General features: G+C 41.0%; 1 protein-coding gene across 2 annotated transcripts in view; it reads right to left on the bottom strand.

The window, feature by feature from the left end:
- The window catches only part of LOC134541795 (long-chain fatty acid transport protein 4), a 102111-nt gene that overhangs the window by 22514 nt on the left and 59816 nt on the right, over positions 1 to 19781 (bottom strand). For both annotated transcript variants that reach the window (XM_063385477.1, XM_063385476.1), the window contains exon 2: positions 9629 to 9921. In XM_063385477.1, the coding sequence (XP_063241547.1) occupies positions 9629 to 9921 (293 nt within the window). The remainder of the gene's footprint in view (positions 1 to 9628; positions 9922 to 19781) is intronic.

The following is a 19781-nucleotide window of genomic DNA, read 5'->3' as shown; positions in this document are numbered from 1 at the left end:
GACCGCGTTAGGTTCTTGTCTCTCCTGTCTCAATTTTTTTTTCAATTAAATTTCAGTCTCATTGATTGCCATTTGATACTTTTCCGAGCACTGTGACAGCGGCAGATGGACAGTTAAGGTAAATATCTTCAGGTTTCCGCGTCATTGTGAAACGAGCCTAAATGGGTGTGGGACGTATACGCCACGTACTTTCAGCGCACCCGTCATCCAACTTTAGTGCCCAGTTAGTTTCCAAACACAAACTTCTTGTGTTAAAACTTCCGTCAAAAATACTAAAAAGCACACATTGAAAAAAAGAAAGGATAAATGAACAATCACCACCGTAAACTAATTTTTTTTTAACAAAAACTGATACACAGTCTTTTGTAAAAAGTATTGCCAAAATTGGTGTTTTTTTTTAAGTTTGAAGCTTACAAATTATTTATTACCACCACACTATATTCAACCCTCTGTGAATGCCGAAAATTTAACTTATTATGACTAACTATGTCTAACTACCGAGCATCGCAAGCTATCCTCGAATTAATTCTTTCATAGCCAATGTAACAAGTTTAAGTCTGATTTTAGTACAATTAAATACTTGTCATCTTAGAAAGTAATATTTTTTTTTTCTAAAATTTTCACAACATTAGTGCTGAAACCGTTTATATTTAATGTGATATACTTCCTCGAAACAGTTCACAATGTTTCTGAATATATATATATATATATATATATATATATATATATATAATCATTCACTCTTTCGTGTTTGATTGTTTGTGTGTTCGTGTTGTCACGCCAAGTCAGCAGCGCTGCAAACTGTGAAGTGACTATGAAGGCGTTGCCTTGGAAGCTTCCAGCAAGCAAGACACGAAGGGAAAATTACCACACACTTCCAACCACTTGAAACACGGTTATGTAATACCAAGAACAAGGTAGGCTAGTTATCGCAGCTGCTAAGCTGCTTACCAGGAAGCGAGACAGTAAAAAAAATATCAAATGGTCTTCCTTGAAAGAAAAACAACAATATGCACTATTCTCCGGAACGGGCGGTTGGAGTTTATCGCGAGGCGCTGTGCACGGAACGGGTCGTTACCACAACGCCGAAATACCACAACGCCGAATGCCAAATTAACCGCAACGCCGACAGCTAGAAAACTACTGTGTACTACAACGCAGAATTACCACAACGCCGAAAAATGTTGCTGCGGGGGGGGGGGGGGGGGAGGGGGGCATAGGAGCAAAATGAAAAACAACTGAATGAATTTGTGTGTGTTTCTTAAATGTATCTTAACGCCGAAATACCACAACCTAACCTAACCTAACCTGGCAAGCCTAACCTAGCCTAACCTAACTTGACCTTACCTAACCTAACCTTTGTGGCAGTCCTGCAATGACATTTTTCGGCGTTAATGTATTTCGGCGTTGTGGTATTTCGACGGTTTGTGGTGCGTCCCCGCACGGAACACATCTCTGTACCTGCCTGGATCAGGACGCATCAGAACAGCGAACATCAGCAGGTATTTATTGTGCCACGGCCACAAGGAACGGACACGTACTCCCCGAACACAAAGAGAGGCTGAGGCGAGCATGGATTCCACCCGCTCTCCGGTGGAAGACCTTTAGGCAAGTGGGTTTGCTCGGAGTACACTACCTTCCCCTCCTCCAAGTTCGTTACGTCGCTGCTCCGCTCCCACGGCCTCGTCCGTCCTCGAGGACCTCCTAGCCGACGAGGTGTTGCGCTTTCTGAAATAACCACCACTGCTCCGTCTTATTTTGTTTCTCCAAGCAATCGAAGCTTTTTGAAGTTATACCTTTTTAGGCGCGTTGAGAGTGTATTTTTACGATGCGCGCGCACATTGCAAAAATTTTTGACGTGATAAAAAAAAATCTACATACAAATAAAGATATTTATTTATTGTCTATATTAGTGATAGAAATTGTGTTAATAAACTTTTTCAAGTTTATTTATATAAGTGAGGTTGTTTCCGTATGTATAATTTTTTTGCGTTATAAATTATTACGTTATTGTTTAATAAATAATTAAAAATATTAAATTAGAATCAAAATTCAGCATACTTAATGATTTTCATTATTAAAATTAATTTATCTCGATTATTCTACTAAATTAAACATTTAATTTTATACAAATGTGTATATTAATATTGAATATTTAAAAAAAATCAATTTGACTGAATTTATACTTTACCAACCGTATTGGTAACATCACTCCAGTTCTTTTATTATTTTATTTATATTAATTATTTGTATGCACAATTAAAGTCAGTTTTTATAACGCCATGTAAGTATTACTTCTAACGCCCGTACATAAGTAGGTGCACCCTTTCTTTTTATCTTTGTAAAAACCACAAAAAAATTTATCGTGTTTAGTAAGTATTTATGACACCAAATATTCTGTGGCGAACACAAAATGCGGTTGTTTTCATTGCGGCAAGAAAACGTCACTTAGTCGCTACTAACAGGCAGGACACATATAGGCTATCAGTTATCAGAACAAACAGCCGGCGTACGGGATAAGATGGAGAAGGAGCAGCCTGTAGAGTGGTGGGGTTTATGCTCAAAGAACTACAGGAGACTTCAGAGTTGGGTCTTTTCACACAACAACGTGACATGCAATGTGGCTCTGCGGTGCAGAGGCCAGTAGAGTCTGTCACGTTCCTGACAGCGAAAAATCCGGGAGAGTCATTAAAAATAAACACAAAAGAAAATAACAATTGCTGGTGCACTAACCATAGCAGAGGAAAGGGGATGCAGACATCAATAAAGAACTACTACTACTACTACTACTACTACACTACTACTACTAATACTAGTACGTCACGTGACAACTCTCTAGATATAAAATATGGCGATTGGCCGATGCGTATGTGAAAAAACGCAAACTTAAATAATTAAGCTAAAAATTCTGAAGTTAAATGTTAACAATTTCTTTTTAAAAAGTTGCATATTGTTTATGTATTTGGTTTAAATAGTATAGCCGAACCTCATTTTCACCAAATTTATTCAAACTTTAAAAAATACGTGAGCGAGTCGTTCAGTACCCGCAGAGATGTGCAACATCTAAACTCGGTAACGAACCAAATTATGAGTTCTCATGTTGCAAATACACTTAGACCTATAATACGAAACTCGGACATGACATTTAGGCCCTAACGTAAAATTCTTAAAAATAAACATGAGCGTGATAAATATATACGCAAATTGTGTTATAAACCACATTTCTTGACGCGAATCACACGTAGTTTCCTCACCCGCCGCTAGAATTCGTTGCCGGAGCAGCTACGCAGACTATCGAATCATTTGATTAGCAGACCGATATTTTAAACTTTATAATGAAACGGCTCCAATAAGAGCAAAAAAAAACTTTAAAAGAGTACGGCTTTGAACAAGATTTCCGAAAATGAATTTTATTACATTACTGCCCATCTTGTTAAAATTCATTAAAAAAAATTTCCTTTGGCTTTGTGAACTTTGGTTCGCGCCATCCGTTCCATGCGACTTCTGTTGCATTCGCAAAAGTACTCCTACAAAATGCCGTATACCAAGAGTTAAGATGATACACATCAAAAACAATATGTTTAAACGTCAGTTGCATATTATTATATATTTCGCGATGCCCATATTCAAATCACTAGATTTTTCTCACAAATGCGTACATCGCATAGTGCGCACAGTCTTCCAAAGACAACGCCGTGGATGGATTACGTGACTTCATCAGTTTCTCTGTGAAAATTTACAGACTTAGAACATCTGCAGAATGCAGCAAGCAACTAAACTAACAGTTCAAAAAGAAAATTACAGGATTTTAATTTTTTTGCATACATCATATGCATAGTAATATGGTAAATAAGTGTTCAGCTAGCGACTCGGCTCTAGCATGACGGACGAAGGCCGACAACTTCCGAGGAGCGATTACACAGCGTGACTATGTCCAATGTCGCCGGCACAACGCACATCGCGTGTGGTTCGCGCTGCGCTGGGGTTTAATGCGTAAGAAACAAGGTGGTGATTGGTAGGGATACGGAATTTTCGCGCATTCATTTCGAAACAAAATTAGAATGCAAACCTTCACACTCTCGCACTGTATTCATGATTGGACCGCAGTCATTCGGACACGCCTCTTCTACGACCGTGAGCCAACGATGCCCAGCTAGGAGAGAGAAGTAATCGAATAAGGCAGTGCCAATTAACGTTCTCGCTAAGAAATCAACCAGTGTGAAAGTAAACATGGGTTTAGCACCACCTACGCCTTTGAATTCTACCCTGAGGCCAACGTAGCTGCGAAATTTCCGGGTCTGTAAGTAAGTCATTACAACGACCACGGTCTGCGTCGCGCAGCTGCAAGTATCATCGCTCATGCAAACACGGTGCTGTCGTCACCCGACAAGTGACGCGTGAGAACTAAATCAAGCTCTCGACGGCTGCAAGCAACTGCACCGCAGTTTGCCTTGCTGCGCGCTCCACCCCTGCTGAATGTTCCTGCTCGCGCGCACGTGAATACGGTCAAACGAAAACCCATCATAAATAGGTTGCATTTTGATTGCCGACAGAGCTGCACTATTGGTTGAAAATATTAAAATGTCATTTGTAATTTTATGCAATGCATGTTTAAATGTACAAGTCACGAACCACCAAACACTTTCTCCTACTTTTCTTCTTCTACGAAAGCTTTACGTTGATTTTACTTTCTTCGAGTCTCCGTGGCATTCCCATCTCCCATTGGCTGTTATTCACTTCATCCTCCATTTCCTTCTGTAAAATAATTTATTCTTAATTTTCTCCTGGACTTTTTTTATTTCCTCCTGGCTATTCTTTACGTCATTCTTCCTCTCAGCTTGAAGAGCCGTTAAAATGTTAAGTTGTTTATCTTGCCTTTACTTGCTTAACCACGAGACGTAAAAATAATCCCCCGAATTTATGCTTTCATCTAGGCGTGAAACAAAAACTTCCAACGACCGACAGGAATTTTTTTTTTTTATTTCTGCAAGCGATAGCCGTGGCGGCCGCTGAGAATTTCGAGCAATCAGGAGAAGCGCGACGCATGCTCCTGATTGGCGCTAACTGCGGGGGTCTCGACCCGCCACGGGCCCGCGGAGGCCTTCCATTAGCCGCGGGCCCGCTAGGTCTGCACTCGCCCCGGCTTTTCGCCTGGTCTCCAGACACTCCACACTGCTGTCGCACATCAAAAACATATCACTAGGCAGTGGCGTAGCCAGGATTTGTGTATGGGGGTGTTAAGAAGCATGGCAACCCCCCCCCCTGTATTAAAGCGGAGGGTCCGGGGGTCCTCCCCCGGGAAAATGTCGATTATAAGGTGTAAAATAGTGCTATTTTAGCAGTTTTCGGTACTTAACTTTAAATAGTGTAATGGTAAAAATTGTATTAATTTTAATATGAAATTTGTTTCAGTGATGAATAAGAAATTAATTAAAGATTTGGTACTAAGGGGGGGGGGGGGGTGTGTTGAACCCCTAAAACCCCCCTGGCTACGCCCCTGTCACTAGGCACTGGAAAAATTCGCGGTTTCAGAGACCTCTAGGATAGACTCCACGATCCCCTACATACCCAAGCAAATGCCACATGCTCATTGGTAAGGGCAGGCATTTTCCGCGAATAAATCTCAACGCCAATTAGACTGCAACAAGGTATACCCGCACCAGCGGTTTCTTCCTTGTGATTGGCGGCCGTCTGCGAAAGAAGTCGTTGCCTTTTTTGACTGAGCCACTCAGGACGCATTTGCTTTCGCAACTGAATTACTCTGGTTGGTGTTGTACCAATCGATATGTAGGCCTACCTGGAAAGAAGCTCACCCAATCACGAAACACAGACGGTGCTACAGTGTTTTAACTTATAACTAGTCTCGGAATCTTTTTCGCGAAATATGCATGGCCCTACCCATTGGCTACTTACAATAATACTTGTACATTTGTTTTGTATAAATTACTTACGAAATTTGGCTGTATTGTATAACCTAAATACATTTTAATTCGATTATTCGTGCTGATCTTACCCCCATTATCCCGGTTAATCAAGATACTACTGTATATACATATGTATGTGTGCGTGTATGTATGTGTGTCAAAGTCCAGCCACCCAATAAGTCTACAAATGTAAAAGTGTTTAAATAAAAAAATAATATTCTGGAACGGGGCTGTCAAATGGCAACCAAGTGTCTGCGGGCAAATAATTTTGTCGGGTCTTTTCTCCATTACCTAATGCACAACTTTTCAAACCCCGCATATTAAAAAAAATAAACATGGTCCGTATCGCACAACTTGTAAGGTTCCAATAAAATCTATCAACAATACAATTTTAATTTTTTTTCCTATCCACGAATGATAAACAAACGTGGAAACTTAATCGGGCCTGGGACTTTGCCTTCTTCCTCTCGACCACAGAGGAGACAGAAGTGTTACGAACCAAACTGTGACTATCGCGAGCCGTCGGCTCGACTGCACACATCGCCTTCCAACAACCACGATAGTGCCTTTGAATATATATACTGTATAGAAGTAGCGAGTGGATAGGATTTACTCTACGTTTTTCAAAAGCGTATGATGAGCAGCTTGGGAACTTCGCCGCTGCAGTACGCTGCCGCAACGTCCTGTATCGTCTTAGTTGTTATTTACACGTTAGAGCGCAGCTCTGTCGCCCGCTGTCATTCCCCGCACCCCCCATCTATCATTCACTGCAGCTCGAGTTCGTTCAACAGGAGGGGGAAGGGGTGTTTGAAGAGTTCGACACTTGTCCGCCAGGGACCACCACGAGTCGATGCCCTAGAGACGGTGGCGATTGCGGCGGTGAATTAACCAACTACCTCAAAACCGTATTAGAAATTTTAACCTGGGCTGGCGACTTCTATACAGTATACATATTCAAAGATAGTGCAAACAACACTTTCCACGGAGTGGAATGAGAAAGTCGTCCTAGGCAACTACTGTGAATTACTAGATAGCCCGGTATAACTAGTACTGCAAGGTGGTTCGTGTCGCTTGCGTAAGGTCGCTCCTAGTTAGGAAAACTTGCCTGCACCCCGTCACAACTACCAACAAAGAAACCAGGAACTAAAACTGTACCGCGCAATTCGCTTCAGAGCCGAGCTAAAACTAAAATTTCCACAACCACGTGTATTAGAATTTTTTTTCTTTTTAGTTTGTTCGCGACTAACTCTTGATTTCCGGAAGATTAGCTAACACCTGGCTAAATGTCAAAATTATAAGTTTCATCGGTATTGTCGCTTATGTTCTTTACGGAGTCGAGAACACGTTCAATCAATTTCGCAAGTAGTAATCGTGATGAAGCCGTTCTGATAGCAAAACACGTGAATTTCGAAACTGTTTTGTTTTACAATAAAGTATTAAAAATAAAAGGAGCAGTTAAGTTTTTAATTGACCTCCAGCGCAGCGTGCAGAACTATACGGTCACCCTGCCACGACTGCAGGCAACAGGTCAGTCGGATAACGTGGCGGGCGTCGCGGCTAGCCAGAGGGTTTGCTCGAGGTAATCTCGGCCCCTCGTGCATTGCGCCAATGCTCAGCCCTGCTGACCCTAATAACCACCGGTGGTGTCGAGGCTTTAGGCCATAACATAACTAGCGGCAGACATTTTTCGCGAGAACGCCTTATTAGACTGCAACAATGCATGCCCGCACCAGCGGTTTGTGCCTTGTGCCTTGTGATTGACGCACGTGTGCCTTGTTTGACCGAGCCACTCAGGATGCGTTTGCTTCCGCGCTGAATAATTGTGATTGGTGTTCTAACATCAGACATGTACTCAGGCGCATGTACTGGACGGGGCGGAAGTGAGAACAGTGGTGACTTTCCAGGTCGACTGCTTCTCACGGCAGTGTTGCCAGACGTACAATCTAGATGGCATTTGTACCACGATTACTATACTACCGTACCACCGAAAGTTGGATGGCACGAGAAAAATACCATATTTTAAATATTTGACTATATACATGTAAGTATCTTTCAATAAATACAAATAATTCAAGTCATCTTCCCTGCAACATTTTTTTTTGTGTTCTAGCACTACGGTATTCAAGTATATATCAATAGTAAAAATTACTCAGTCAGTTTAGCCCCCACCCCCCCCCCCACCCCACCCTCGCCTACACCTCAACCCAACTAGTTAAGTCTCTAGGTGTATTTGCGTTAAGAGGTGGGATGATGTGCAAAGCTCATTGCTGCTAAGGCCAGGTTTATAAACTACGCAAGACATGCAAAGACGCAATAACGCAACACTCAATCAATGCAAGACAATCATTGTTGTTTATCAGCACGCAAGTCGCAAGATGTCACCAACCCTAAAAATTGAAACTGTAAAACGGTTTAAAACTAATTTATTCCACCGGCAGTTTCCATTGAAGTTTAAAATTAAAACATGGCATTTTCTATGATATTATTTAAAAGTGTAATTTATTCTCTCATTGTGTTGGAGTTCAACTAAGGAAAACGTCATGTTAATAATAAAAGCAATGTCGTGACCTTCTATGCACATAGCGTCTGCGTGTTTAAAAGTTTACTTAACACTTCACTTCCAAAATGGCCGTCGAAAACGCAATAAAGTTGGAAGTTGAACAATACTTACGTTGCGTTATAGCGCATTGTGTAGTTTACAAACCGGTACTAATGCGGTTGCTGAACGTTATGTATCTTGTGTTATTATGCTTCTTCCGTATTTTAAATAAACCCGGCCTAAGCGCAAGGCTCTGCACTGGCGCGCAGTCTTCTCGTCGTGCATAGGGCCACTATTTTATAAGCGGTAACCATTGCATTCTATGGTGTAAAAAATAAGATGTGACGGTTAAATGAAGATGAAGGTATAATAAAAGGCTCTTGGGTACTTTCAAGATTCTGAGCCGGTGTTTCATTACTAAAACTTATTCTGAAAACAGCGCGTTTTAGCTATTTTCACTCTTATAAAAATACTTTTCAAAAACGAAATACGAAAATAGAATTACTCATCCGCCCTCAGCGTATTCTTAAATTATCTTTGTATAAAGACCTTGCTCGGATATCTTTGGCAATTTCTAAATTGCATGGTTTTTCTAAAGCTGTGCGCCCAGGTAAGTGTGTCCCCTTATTGAAGTTGATAGTAAGTGCCTGATACAAATAGTTTACCCTGTAAAGTTACTGGCGTTTCTACAACTACAATAACACTTCAAAAAAACTTTATTATGGACTTCGTAAATTTCCTAATGTGTGATTTCTGCCTCATCCACGGCCAATTCTCAATATTAGTGCTTAAAAAAATGGTTATGACATAGAAACAGTAGAAAATAATAGGGTGTTTTTCAGTTCCTACGATGGGCTGAAACAACGGCAAGTACCCCGAGAAAACCCAACAGCTCAACTCAACGTTTCTATTGCGAGAGGATCCCACTGGTACATACCGTACTATGGCACGATATATTTCACCAGCATGCTGCCGTAGAACATTCTGTGCGTTTCCACCACGTCTTGTGTGACTGGGCCATCGTCGGCACTCTGATACGAGCTAGACTTCGAGCCAGTGGTAATCAATGATGAAATAATGGCAGACAACATGATGTCGGCAGCCCAAGTCGAGGTTAGTTCATCCCCGACTGCCGAAAGGGCGTTCAGAAGGGCAGGTTACTCACGTGGCGTCTCTGGGCAAGGTGCGGAGCGCGACGTAGAACCAGCGGTAGCTGCCGCTGGCGGCGACGTACGCGACCAGCGCCACCAGCACGAGCTGCAGCAGGAACATCCAGCCCATGAAGTGCCACACGAGGGCTCCCAGGCCTCCCACCAGCGCCGCGAGCAGCATGGCGACTGTCAGTCTCCTCAGCACCTTCCTGGCGGCGGCAGCGCAGCGCCTCCCGCCCGGGTGGCAGGTCGCCATGCCTCCCTCTCCCGCCTCGGCCCCTCCCAGGCCGCCTTCCGCGGCCTGACCCTGCAACACGCAGAGACATCTGTCGGCGGCCGCGCCAACTGGCTGTTGTTGTTGTGGAAACACGCAGAGACATCTGTTGGCAGCCACGCTAACTCGCTGATGCCGAGGACGTGCAGTGCCATTGTGTCGGCTGCTAGCGCCATTAGTTCGCATTCGCAAGTCCCGCGAGCTTTATTAAGCGGAAGGAGAAAAGAGAAATTGTGAAATTGCCCTACCTATCTACATGGACGTCATGATAACAACCTAAGTAGATATTGAGGTACTGAATTTCAAATATCAGCCAGGTAGATCAATACAGGCGCGTAGAAACCGGTGATCTGTAGACTGCCCTACGATGAAATAAAACCTGTCTCGTCCAGGGAAAAATATACTTAGGATCTTCACTGCGAAACCTATTTAATTGAAGGAAATGTTAAATTAATGTACTGGTTATAAAAATATATATACATATACATATATACACACATACATACTTACATACACAAAATTCACTTTTACGCACGCCTTCTCTCACGTACACGATCATTCTTTTTGTTATGAATTAATACGTTTGAAAATTTGGCGGTAAACTATTGAGCACAATACCCACTCTTTCTGTTACTTTTATTTTTTTTTCAATTGTGAACCCAGCCTAATGTATTTCGATAGGCAGAACAATGGTGTGATGTAAGCCCATTTAAATTCACATCCTTGCTCGTAGGTTTTGCAAGTCTAATTCTTAACAACACACCCATCTAGTTTCGTCAGAACACATGAACTGATAACACACACACACACAAATTTAAGTCTTTATAAAATTCAGTGTAGATCACACCTGATATATAATTACTGCGTTGGGCACACTCTTGTCACTGATAACAGACGACAATGATACAGGATGAAAATCCGTACTCTACACCATAACAACAATAACAGGTAACAATCGAACTTAAAGAGATCTCTATAGCTTGGGGTCCCTTGATGGCAGCAATCGCTTCGAGGCCGAATCGATTTCGATTGTAGTTGCAGATTCAACTGCATTTTGTTTAGAGTCAGGCACATAGGCGTGCGCAGGACTTCAGTATTGGTGGTGCCAGATTACACAACAGCCCTGTCATTAATGGACCCCGAACCTAAAGCGGGGGGGGGGGGGGGGGGGGGTCCGGGGGCCCTCCCCCGTAAAAATTTTTATTTGAAAGCGCAAAATGGTGCTATTTAAGGTGTTTCCGAACAAAAACATTAAATACACAGATGTAAAAAGTTTAAAATTTTTTATGACAAATTATGGCTTTGAACGTTATAATCACCAGGAAAACTACTAAACTAATTACAGTTTTAAGCTTTGTTGAGCCATAAAGTAAATTGCACAAATTGTTTGCACGGAATTCATGCTGGTGACTTTCAAAAACCGTACTTAACATGTTTTATGAAGACGCCAAATAAATGCTAGAAAAAACATTCTCAAATGTTAAGTTTTAAAATCAACAAATCAAGGGAGTTTTTGTAACATACCTTAAATATGTAAAATATTAAAATAATAAAAATACGCAAATAAGAGTGGGCAAAAGTTTTAACTTTTGGAATACAACGAAAATGTTTTGTCGGCGACTGCATCATTTTAACTAACTAAGCTCTCTCTCTTTTTTTTTAAATAAACCCTGGCGGACGGCGGCTATTATTCCGTGCGCCTGCCGAGTGGAGTGAACAGTGGACACCGAGCGCGCATTCTATGTAATTCGAGAAGAACTAGGAGAAGTATTTACATTTCAGAAGTTTCGTAGCCGCGGCCCGCGTGTACAACACAAGTAATTGCAACTGGCTTGTTTCCGTGTGTATAGTTGGTTCGATTGATAATTGATATACTGATAGTGTTATGAGCACATATCTGTAACTCGACACGATTGGAAAACATATTTTTTTGGAAATAATACGGTTTTTTGTAAGTATGTATTATTTCTGCTTGTAAAAAACAAAATAACGTTAACCCTAATGGTGGTGCCAAGGCACCTGTGGCACCTACCGTGCGCACGCCTATGGAGGCATACAATCTTGAGGTTCCATCTCATTTCCCGAGAATTTTAGCGTGAAATCAAAATAAAAAAAAACCCAGGGTGAGTCTGAATTCGCCGGACAAACTTCAGCTGGTTCGTCACGACAAAATGATTTGAAAACAACTATACAACGGTCTAAAGTGCTTCCCAAGTTGAATAACATTGTTGTTGTAAATAATAGATAGATTATTTAATATGGACACGTGAGTGCCAGGGTTTTTTTTCGCTGTAGGGAAATTATTTCATTGAAATAATCGAGGGTAGTAACGCGTGACCAAAAAAAAAAGTGAAAATAAAGGTGTTACTCCCAATTATGTCAATGAAAAATGTTGCTACAGTCACAAAATTCGTGGTGGTTTCGAACATTATTCAATTAAACATAATCAGACGCTCTGTGTTCTATCTTAAATTCTTATCTGTTATTTACAATAAAATTTTTGTTCATCCCAACTTCAAAGATGTATACCAGCTTTGGGAAGCACTTAAGACCATACGTCGTGTGTGTGTATGTGTGTGTGTATTGAGGAGTCACAATCGTTACTTGCACAACTGTTACTTGGACATACATTAACACTTAATATATATATATATATATATTTTTTTCATCAGAAGTTGCAAATAGTTGGGTGTTAAGTTATGTTTATGACTATTCAATTATTCGAAGACTGTTACTGGTTGTATTTAAATAAAATGTTTTGAAATGAAATTAGAAAATTTATTATTTTCGCGTCGTAAACTTACGCGTCCTTGACACGAGGTGTCCGAAAGAAAACACTCTCTTTTGCCGATCGCTATTCACATTCCTAAGCCTTATGGAAAGAATGTCCCGAGCGATGCTGTCGTCTAGGTACGAAATAAACGGGAACTAACGCCCCCGTGGACCAAGGGACCGTCCGGGTCTGCGCCGCATGTCTGGGGCTTAATTTGTTTTAATTAAAACACCCGAAACTTGCAGAAGAAAGCGGGTTAAAACTTACCGCGGTGTGGCCCCGGCACCCAGATGTGAAATTGTCTGCCCTTTAGGACCCCGCCTCTTCAGCGGTGTATGTGTGTTAGCATTGAATATATATATTCAATGGTGTTAGTGAGGCGGGATGATAAGCGCGACGCTCGCTGGTGCTTCCAGCGCGGTATCGCCTCTAAGCGCAAGGCTCTGAACTGGCGCACAGTCTTCTCGTCGTCACAGGATAACTGTGAAATTTGAGTGGTGACCGTTAAATTATATGGTGAAGAAATGAAGATAAAGGTGTAATGCAAGTCCCTTAGGTGCTTTCAAGAATCTGTACCGGTTGTTAACGCCTAAAAATTACTCTGAAAACATGCGTTTAAAAACCTAATACAAAATCAAAAGTACTTTACGGCTTTTCGTAAGCAGGCTTCACTCGGATATCTGGTTCTGTCAGCACTCGGCAGGGTCCCCACATGGCCGGTGCTACCGTTGCTACGGCAACGGGGCCCTAGAGTCTGGGGGGGGGGGGGGGGGGTGCGTGAGTCCAAGGGCCCCGCGAAGGAAAGAAGAAACAAATTAAAACAAAAAAAGTAGATAATTTTAAAATAAATCATAGAAAACAATTAAACAATCAGGCCTAATTTTAATTACCGACGAAATATCACACCAGAGTAATATGATTCGGAATATGCTGTGCATACAGAACGTGTTGAATCTACAACTGTGAGTAACAAAACCACCAACATCCGACGTGACACCATGTTACACTCTTTTATTTGCCATTATTCAACATGAAATTACGTTGACAATCTAAACACTGACTTAAAACTAGTTTCAATGTGTGTTTGAAAAATAATTGTGATTAAGGTTAAGAATTAATATAACTAAAACAATATACATAGAAGTCAAAAATATTTTAAAATCTTTTTAGTATAAAAAATGGGGGGGGGGGGGAGGATCATCATGACCTCTAGCAACGGGGCCCACAGAATGATGTGGGGGGCCTGGCACTCGGACGACTCAAGACGAGGCTATGCAGCTGCGTCCAACATGCACGTACGTGACCTCGCCGACCAATCACAACACAGCTCCCACAAGGACACAACTGTATACGAATTTCTTTACCCTCACAGAAAATGTTTTTTCTACAAAAAAAAAATAAAACATGAACAATTTTGACGTTCTTTCTGATTGGCTGACGCAAAACCCTGACCATTTTTACCGTAACCCCTTGGAAGTGAACATCCGGCGATTTTCCCGTCATAAAAAATACATATAGAACGCATCAGAATATCTCGGTAACCGTTTCGCGGTGCCTCTCGTTCTTTCTTTTACCAATGCAACACACACTGCTCCAGAACCATGATTACAGCTTATAAATTTATACAAACTTAAAATACAGGCATAAAAATACTATTGAAAGTAAATACTTAAAATAATGAAAATTGCATTTAAACAAAAATAACCTAGCAAACAAAGTGAAAACAGTAAAAACATAAATTGCTCTTCCGTATAGAATAATTAAATATTAAGAAAATTTAAAGGATATTAATAACAAAATACAAGCTCTATAACCAGCTGATCCACCTGTGTGGCTGCTTTTTACTGGGACTGCTTCCGAAAATTGTAGGGATAATTCAATATGGTAATATAATTATTTAATTTAAATGCATGAGTTCAAGAATCAGAAACTTATCCTGTATACGTTTGTGTGGCTTGTAGCTCATTATGAAAGTGGAACGAGGAAAACGTGTTCGATAAAAAATATATATTATTGAAGCTTACGAACACCAAAAATGATGTGAGTGAAAGTGTAATAAACGAAAATAAAACAGAAGGTGCTGGCGATGAGTGACGAAACGAAGAAATCATCTAGTTGGACATAATTTATTGGATTTAGATTAATGAAAGGAAAAGAAGAGGATATAATTCAATGTCAGAGAAAGGATAGGACGTGAGAAGCATAAAAAACGCTACAGGAGCGTAAATAAAATAACTTTTTTTGGGGGGGGGGGGAGGGGGAGGAAGAGAATCTCTTTGCCCGCTGTTTGCTTTCAAATTATATCCATTGGTTGGTGAAAATGATAGTTTTTTTCCGGTTTCTTAGAACTTAGATCTTTAAGGGGGGGGGGGAAGCCCCTCAAACCACATACGTCCGTGGTTATAAGTTTTGGCGGTTATGAACTGTAACTTGTTGATGTATGGGGAATGGGTGGCGAGGCTGAGAAATTAAGTTGTTCTGAGAGGGACAAAAGAGGAAAGAGCGTTTATTTTCCTCGCCATAAATAAAGAAGAAATAAAAGTGGTTGATAAATATACTTTTTTTTAACAGTGCTAGAAGGAGAAGTGGAAGAACTAAAAAAAAGAGGACGAGAAATGATGATGCTGGATGACATGAAAAGTTATTGTTCTGCTGGACCATAAAGGAAACAAGCCCGCGTCAGAGCGCTGTCGAGCTTCCAAGGTCCTACCTCGCGGAGGAAACCAGTCATGATGATACTGTGATAATGTGAAGTAGCAGATTAGACACTGTGTGCTACAGTTGGGGACTGGGATAATTCGCGGTTCAAGTGATCTCTAGGATAGACTTCACAATCACCTACATACTCAGCGGAATGCCACCGCTCACTGATCACTGACTTGCGAGTCGCCTCAACTGGGATGCTTGCGATTCGATACTTACTTGGTTGAAGGTGTTTCACAGGCTCAAAAAATGCTTTGGATAAACTGTGAGCCAATCACAGAAGCAATATGAACGTACATGCGTTTGGATTCTAGCTTAACGACGAAATGAATCCGCGAATGTTTCCTGTGCCTGTCTATAGTTATCGATAGGAGGATGAGATTTTTCGTCCAGCTAGCCTGAGAGACGACGAATCGAACAATGTTAATCAATAAATTGAGTACTCCTGGGATATTAAATCAAAAACCTTCTGTTGACTGATGATTAAGTTCATAAGTGTACTAATCTTAAATACTTTCTCCATTATTTACAATAAAAAGTTGTTCATACCCAAATTCAAAGACGTATACCAGACACAAAAAAAAAACCACTTTAGACCATAAGTAGTCTATATATTGTAACAAATCACAATTGTGCATGGCTAAGACGACAACTGTTCCTTGGATATAACTTGGAAAAATATTTCATCAAAAGTTGCAGGTAGTTGGATATTAAGTTACACACACACACACACACACACACACACACACACATATATATATATATATATATATATAATACACTTTTATTAGCCATCTTTTATGCTTCAGAACCACCTTATCTTGCCTTTAGATGCTTAACCACGAGACGTAAACAACCCGTACTTACACTTTTATCCAGCCCTGAAACCTGCTATTTCAGAACCTTGAAGCCGACCTGCAGTTTATTTCTGCAAGCGAAAGCCGTGGATTGCGAGCAGTCAGGAGAAGCGCGATGCCTCCTCCTGATTGGCGCTAAACTGCAGGGGTCTCGACCCGCCACGGACCCAGCACGGAAATTAGTATTGCATCGTCCAGGGACAGATGATTATTTTGTTCGAGTGGACTTGTTCCATCTAGCTTACAGCGACTGAGTTCTGCACTCACTCGAAGCTGCTTTCGCCAGTTCGACTTTAGCGTATAGAGGTTTAAACGTTAGCAGAACTGCTATCTACCAAAAACAAAATATAACAACATGGGGAGTGTGCGTTGGTTAATAATATTCCGTGGTTAACACAATTTCTGTAATTCAACTATTAATTGCATTTTTTTTAAAAAATGGTTCATTCGTGGTTAAATGAGCTTTTTTAAAAAATAAAAAATAAAATATTGGGTAGTTTCCTTATTTCAGACTTTTATGAAGAAATATTTTGAAACTGGGAATATCCAGCTGAGGACTTGTGAGTAATGACGCAAGCAGAAAACGTGTAATGAATGGCCGGTGACAAAACAGGCAGAGAAACAAAAAGAAAAAAAAAATACATGAAATAAAATGATGAATGATGAGGAATGATGATGAATGCTGACTGCCCCAGTGTTGAGACGAGTCCTAGCACCGCAGCACCACAGCACCACAGCACCACAGCACCACAGCATCGCAAGAAGCGTGCTCGAGAGGTGCGCCGTCACTCACTCCGACCGGCACCTCGCCGCCGGAGTGGCGGCGCAAGGCGAGACCTGCCACTCATCCATCAAGGTCCCGGGGCGGGCAGTTCAAGGCCACGCGCGGCCGTGTTGTTTTTGTTCTGGTGTGTTTCTTCCAGGTGTTGGGCTGCGTGCTGGTCTGCGCATGCGCGCTCTCCGCTTCGAGTGACGGCCTCCTTGAGCGGGAAGTGATGGGGAGGGGAGAAGGCGGGAAGCCTAAGATGTACATCAAGTTCTGTCCCTGCCCGAACACGCCCGAATTTTCACCTTCGGCCAACCTCGGGTTTCATTTATATATATTTATATTTCTCTGCTTATTTTAATGTAGCTATAGTACCTAACCAACCGTCCATAGTGTTTTAAAGTGTTTTAATGTAGCTAACCTAACCGACCACTTTTAATATTTCAATTCATTTTTCCTGCGCAAAAATAAAACAAATCCCGAGGTTGGCCGAAGGTGAATATTCGGGCGTGTTCGGGCAGGGACAGAACTTGATGTACATCTTAGGCTTCCCGGGAGAAGGCAGTGCACGGTGGCCTTAGCCAATGGGACCCCGGGGCTCCAGCCATTACGGCTACCCAGCGATGGCCATGTTGGTAATCGTAAATGCGAGTACGAATGTATTAGCAAAAAAAAAATTAATCCCCATGAATACTAAATATGGATACATTCGTATTTACACGTGTGAATACGAATACAGCTGTGTGCGAATTTTCGTGTGAAAACGAAGACACGAATGAAATATTCATATTCGCATATCAGTGATTAGGTGAATTTACCACTTTCATTAACATATGCGCAGTTTTCTGGAGCTCTACATTACAATAATTTTGGGTACTTTCCAACTTCCTAGATAAACACTTACACTCTACCGGTCCACCCTCTCCCTAAATTATTTTTTTTTTAATAATTAAAAACATGCAAAATATTTCAATCAACAAAATCATAATACACAGTTATCTCTTAGGCAAAAGTAAAATACACACAAATGTGGGATAACAATACGTAGCATAAAAAAAAATAACAGTATCTCAAATTTGAATTGAAGTCGTGTCTTTATATATATATATATATATATATATATATATATATATATAACTCTATAACTAGTATTGCACGAATAGAATACCAAAATATAATTATATCAACGAGTTATTCTTTAGTTGGAAATAAATGGTATCGAGTATTTCAAACATACAAAGTCGAATGGTTCCTAGCATGTTGATCATTGCTGGATAGCAGAGAAGCTTTTCCAACCGAGCACTTAGCCTCCTGAATATCCGAAGTATTGTCGGGTAACGTTGGAGCGTTTCGCAGCCTGTGTGGGCGATGTTGAAATACTGGTCCATAACCGACTGACATTGTTTTGAGAAGAAGGACCACGATGACTTTCAGTGTCCTCTGCAAAGTCGGGAAATTTATATCCGGGAGGGTTCTGTCTCCATCGGAACACTGTCACGCCCTTAGGTTGTTACATCCACTCAAGTTTCATATAATAGATTCTTAAAGTGAAACATTAATTTTTCTCAAGTGAAACTTTAATACCTTGAAACCACTTTTTTCTTAGTTAATAAAAAAATTGGCCGCGGTCGCAGCATTTCCCCGCTGAGAAACAACACGGCGCTACGGGCCCCGGTGTCCGCACACACACGTTGCTGAAGGGGGAGCGGGACTCCAGGGTCTTCGTGGCGTCAGACGGGGGTCGGCCAGCAGGAGCTTCGCATCGTGTGCCAACGCCTCGGTGGCCGCTCACAGGTCGCTTCTATGTTGCGCCTTCGTTTGTGTAGCCTGCGTGTGAAATCTCTACTTAAATGTTCATGATCGCGCTCAACAGAATACACAGGTATATGAAGCACTCTCGTAACTAACAAGTCGCGCACACCAAGTGAAAGCGACTTCTTTTTTTTTTTTTACGTTATTCACTTACACGTACATGCTAAGATGGAGTAATTTTTTAAAATCTTTTAAAATGGCCACTATTTGCTTGTAGAAGCTCAGCTAGCCAATCAAGACTCTACCTGCTGCACCTCGACTTTCAGCACAAAATTATTATTTTTGACGTGACTACGTCTAATAAATCGATGAACGCCGGCTGCACGCACGAAAAAGTGTCCCGTTACGCACATTGTTCCGTACTCTGTGTCCCGTTACGCTCATTGTACGCTTGCGCCGCATCTATCTCTCTTCCACTCGACTGTTTATAAAGTGAAGTGAAAAGTTAATGTGGTTTTCATAGCTTATTACAACAAATAAAAATGATTCAATTTTATTCATAAAGTATGCAATCATTTCATCAATGTTTTGTTATGACGTTGTCACGTTAAACTATCGTCCCTAAACCGACTTTACAGACAACCAATTTTTTTATAATTGGCTAACGCGTGTCTAATATCTGCTCTCAAAGTAGACCGAACGTTCAAGAAACTTGCCTATTGCTCGTAGTTATCTGTAACCATACAAAAATTATATATATATATATAAAAACTATATATAAGTATGCGCCACTCGAGTATACTACATTTTATAACTTTACACTCCACTTTTCAAACTGTAATCCCGCTTTACAACACGTATTCATGTATTCCTGTTTAGCTTCGATTAAAGCTGATAAAACTATCCTAATCAACTTTTGTAGGGCACAGATTTAAAAATTTCAAAACGAAAAATAACGTATTTTTAATATAAAAAAAACTTAACGTAAGGCTAGCTTTCGTCTCTAATATTAACATGACGTTAATTAAAAGTTTCGCAGTTT

The sequence above is a fragment of the Bacillus rossius genome, assembly GCF_032445375.1.
Source record: "Bacillus rossius redtenbacheri isolate Brsri chromosome 4 unlocalized genomic scaffold, Brsri_v3 Brsri_v3_scf4_2, whole genome shotgun sequence".
Lineage (NCBI taxonomy): Eukaryota > Metazoa > Arthropoda > Insecta > Phasmatodea > Bacillidae > Bacillus > Bacillus rossius.
The sequence above is the reverse complement of the archived record's forward strand: the minus strand, read 5'-3'. Positions and strand labels throughout refer to the sequence as shown.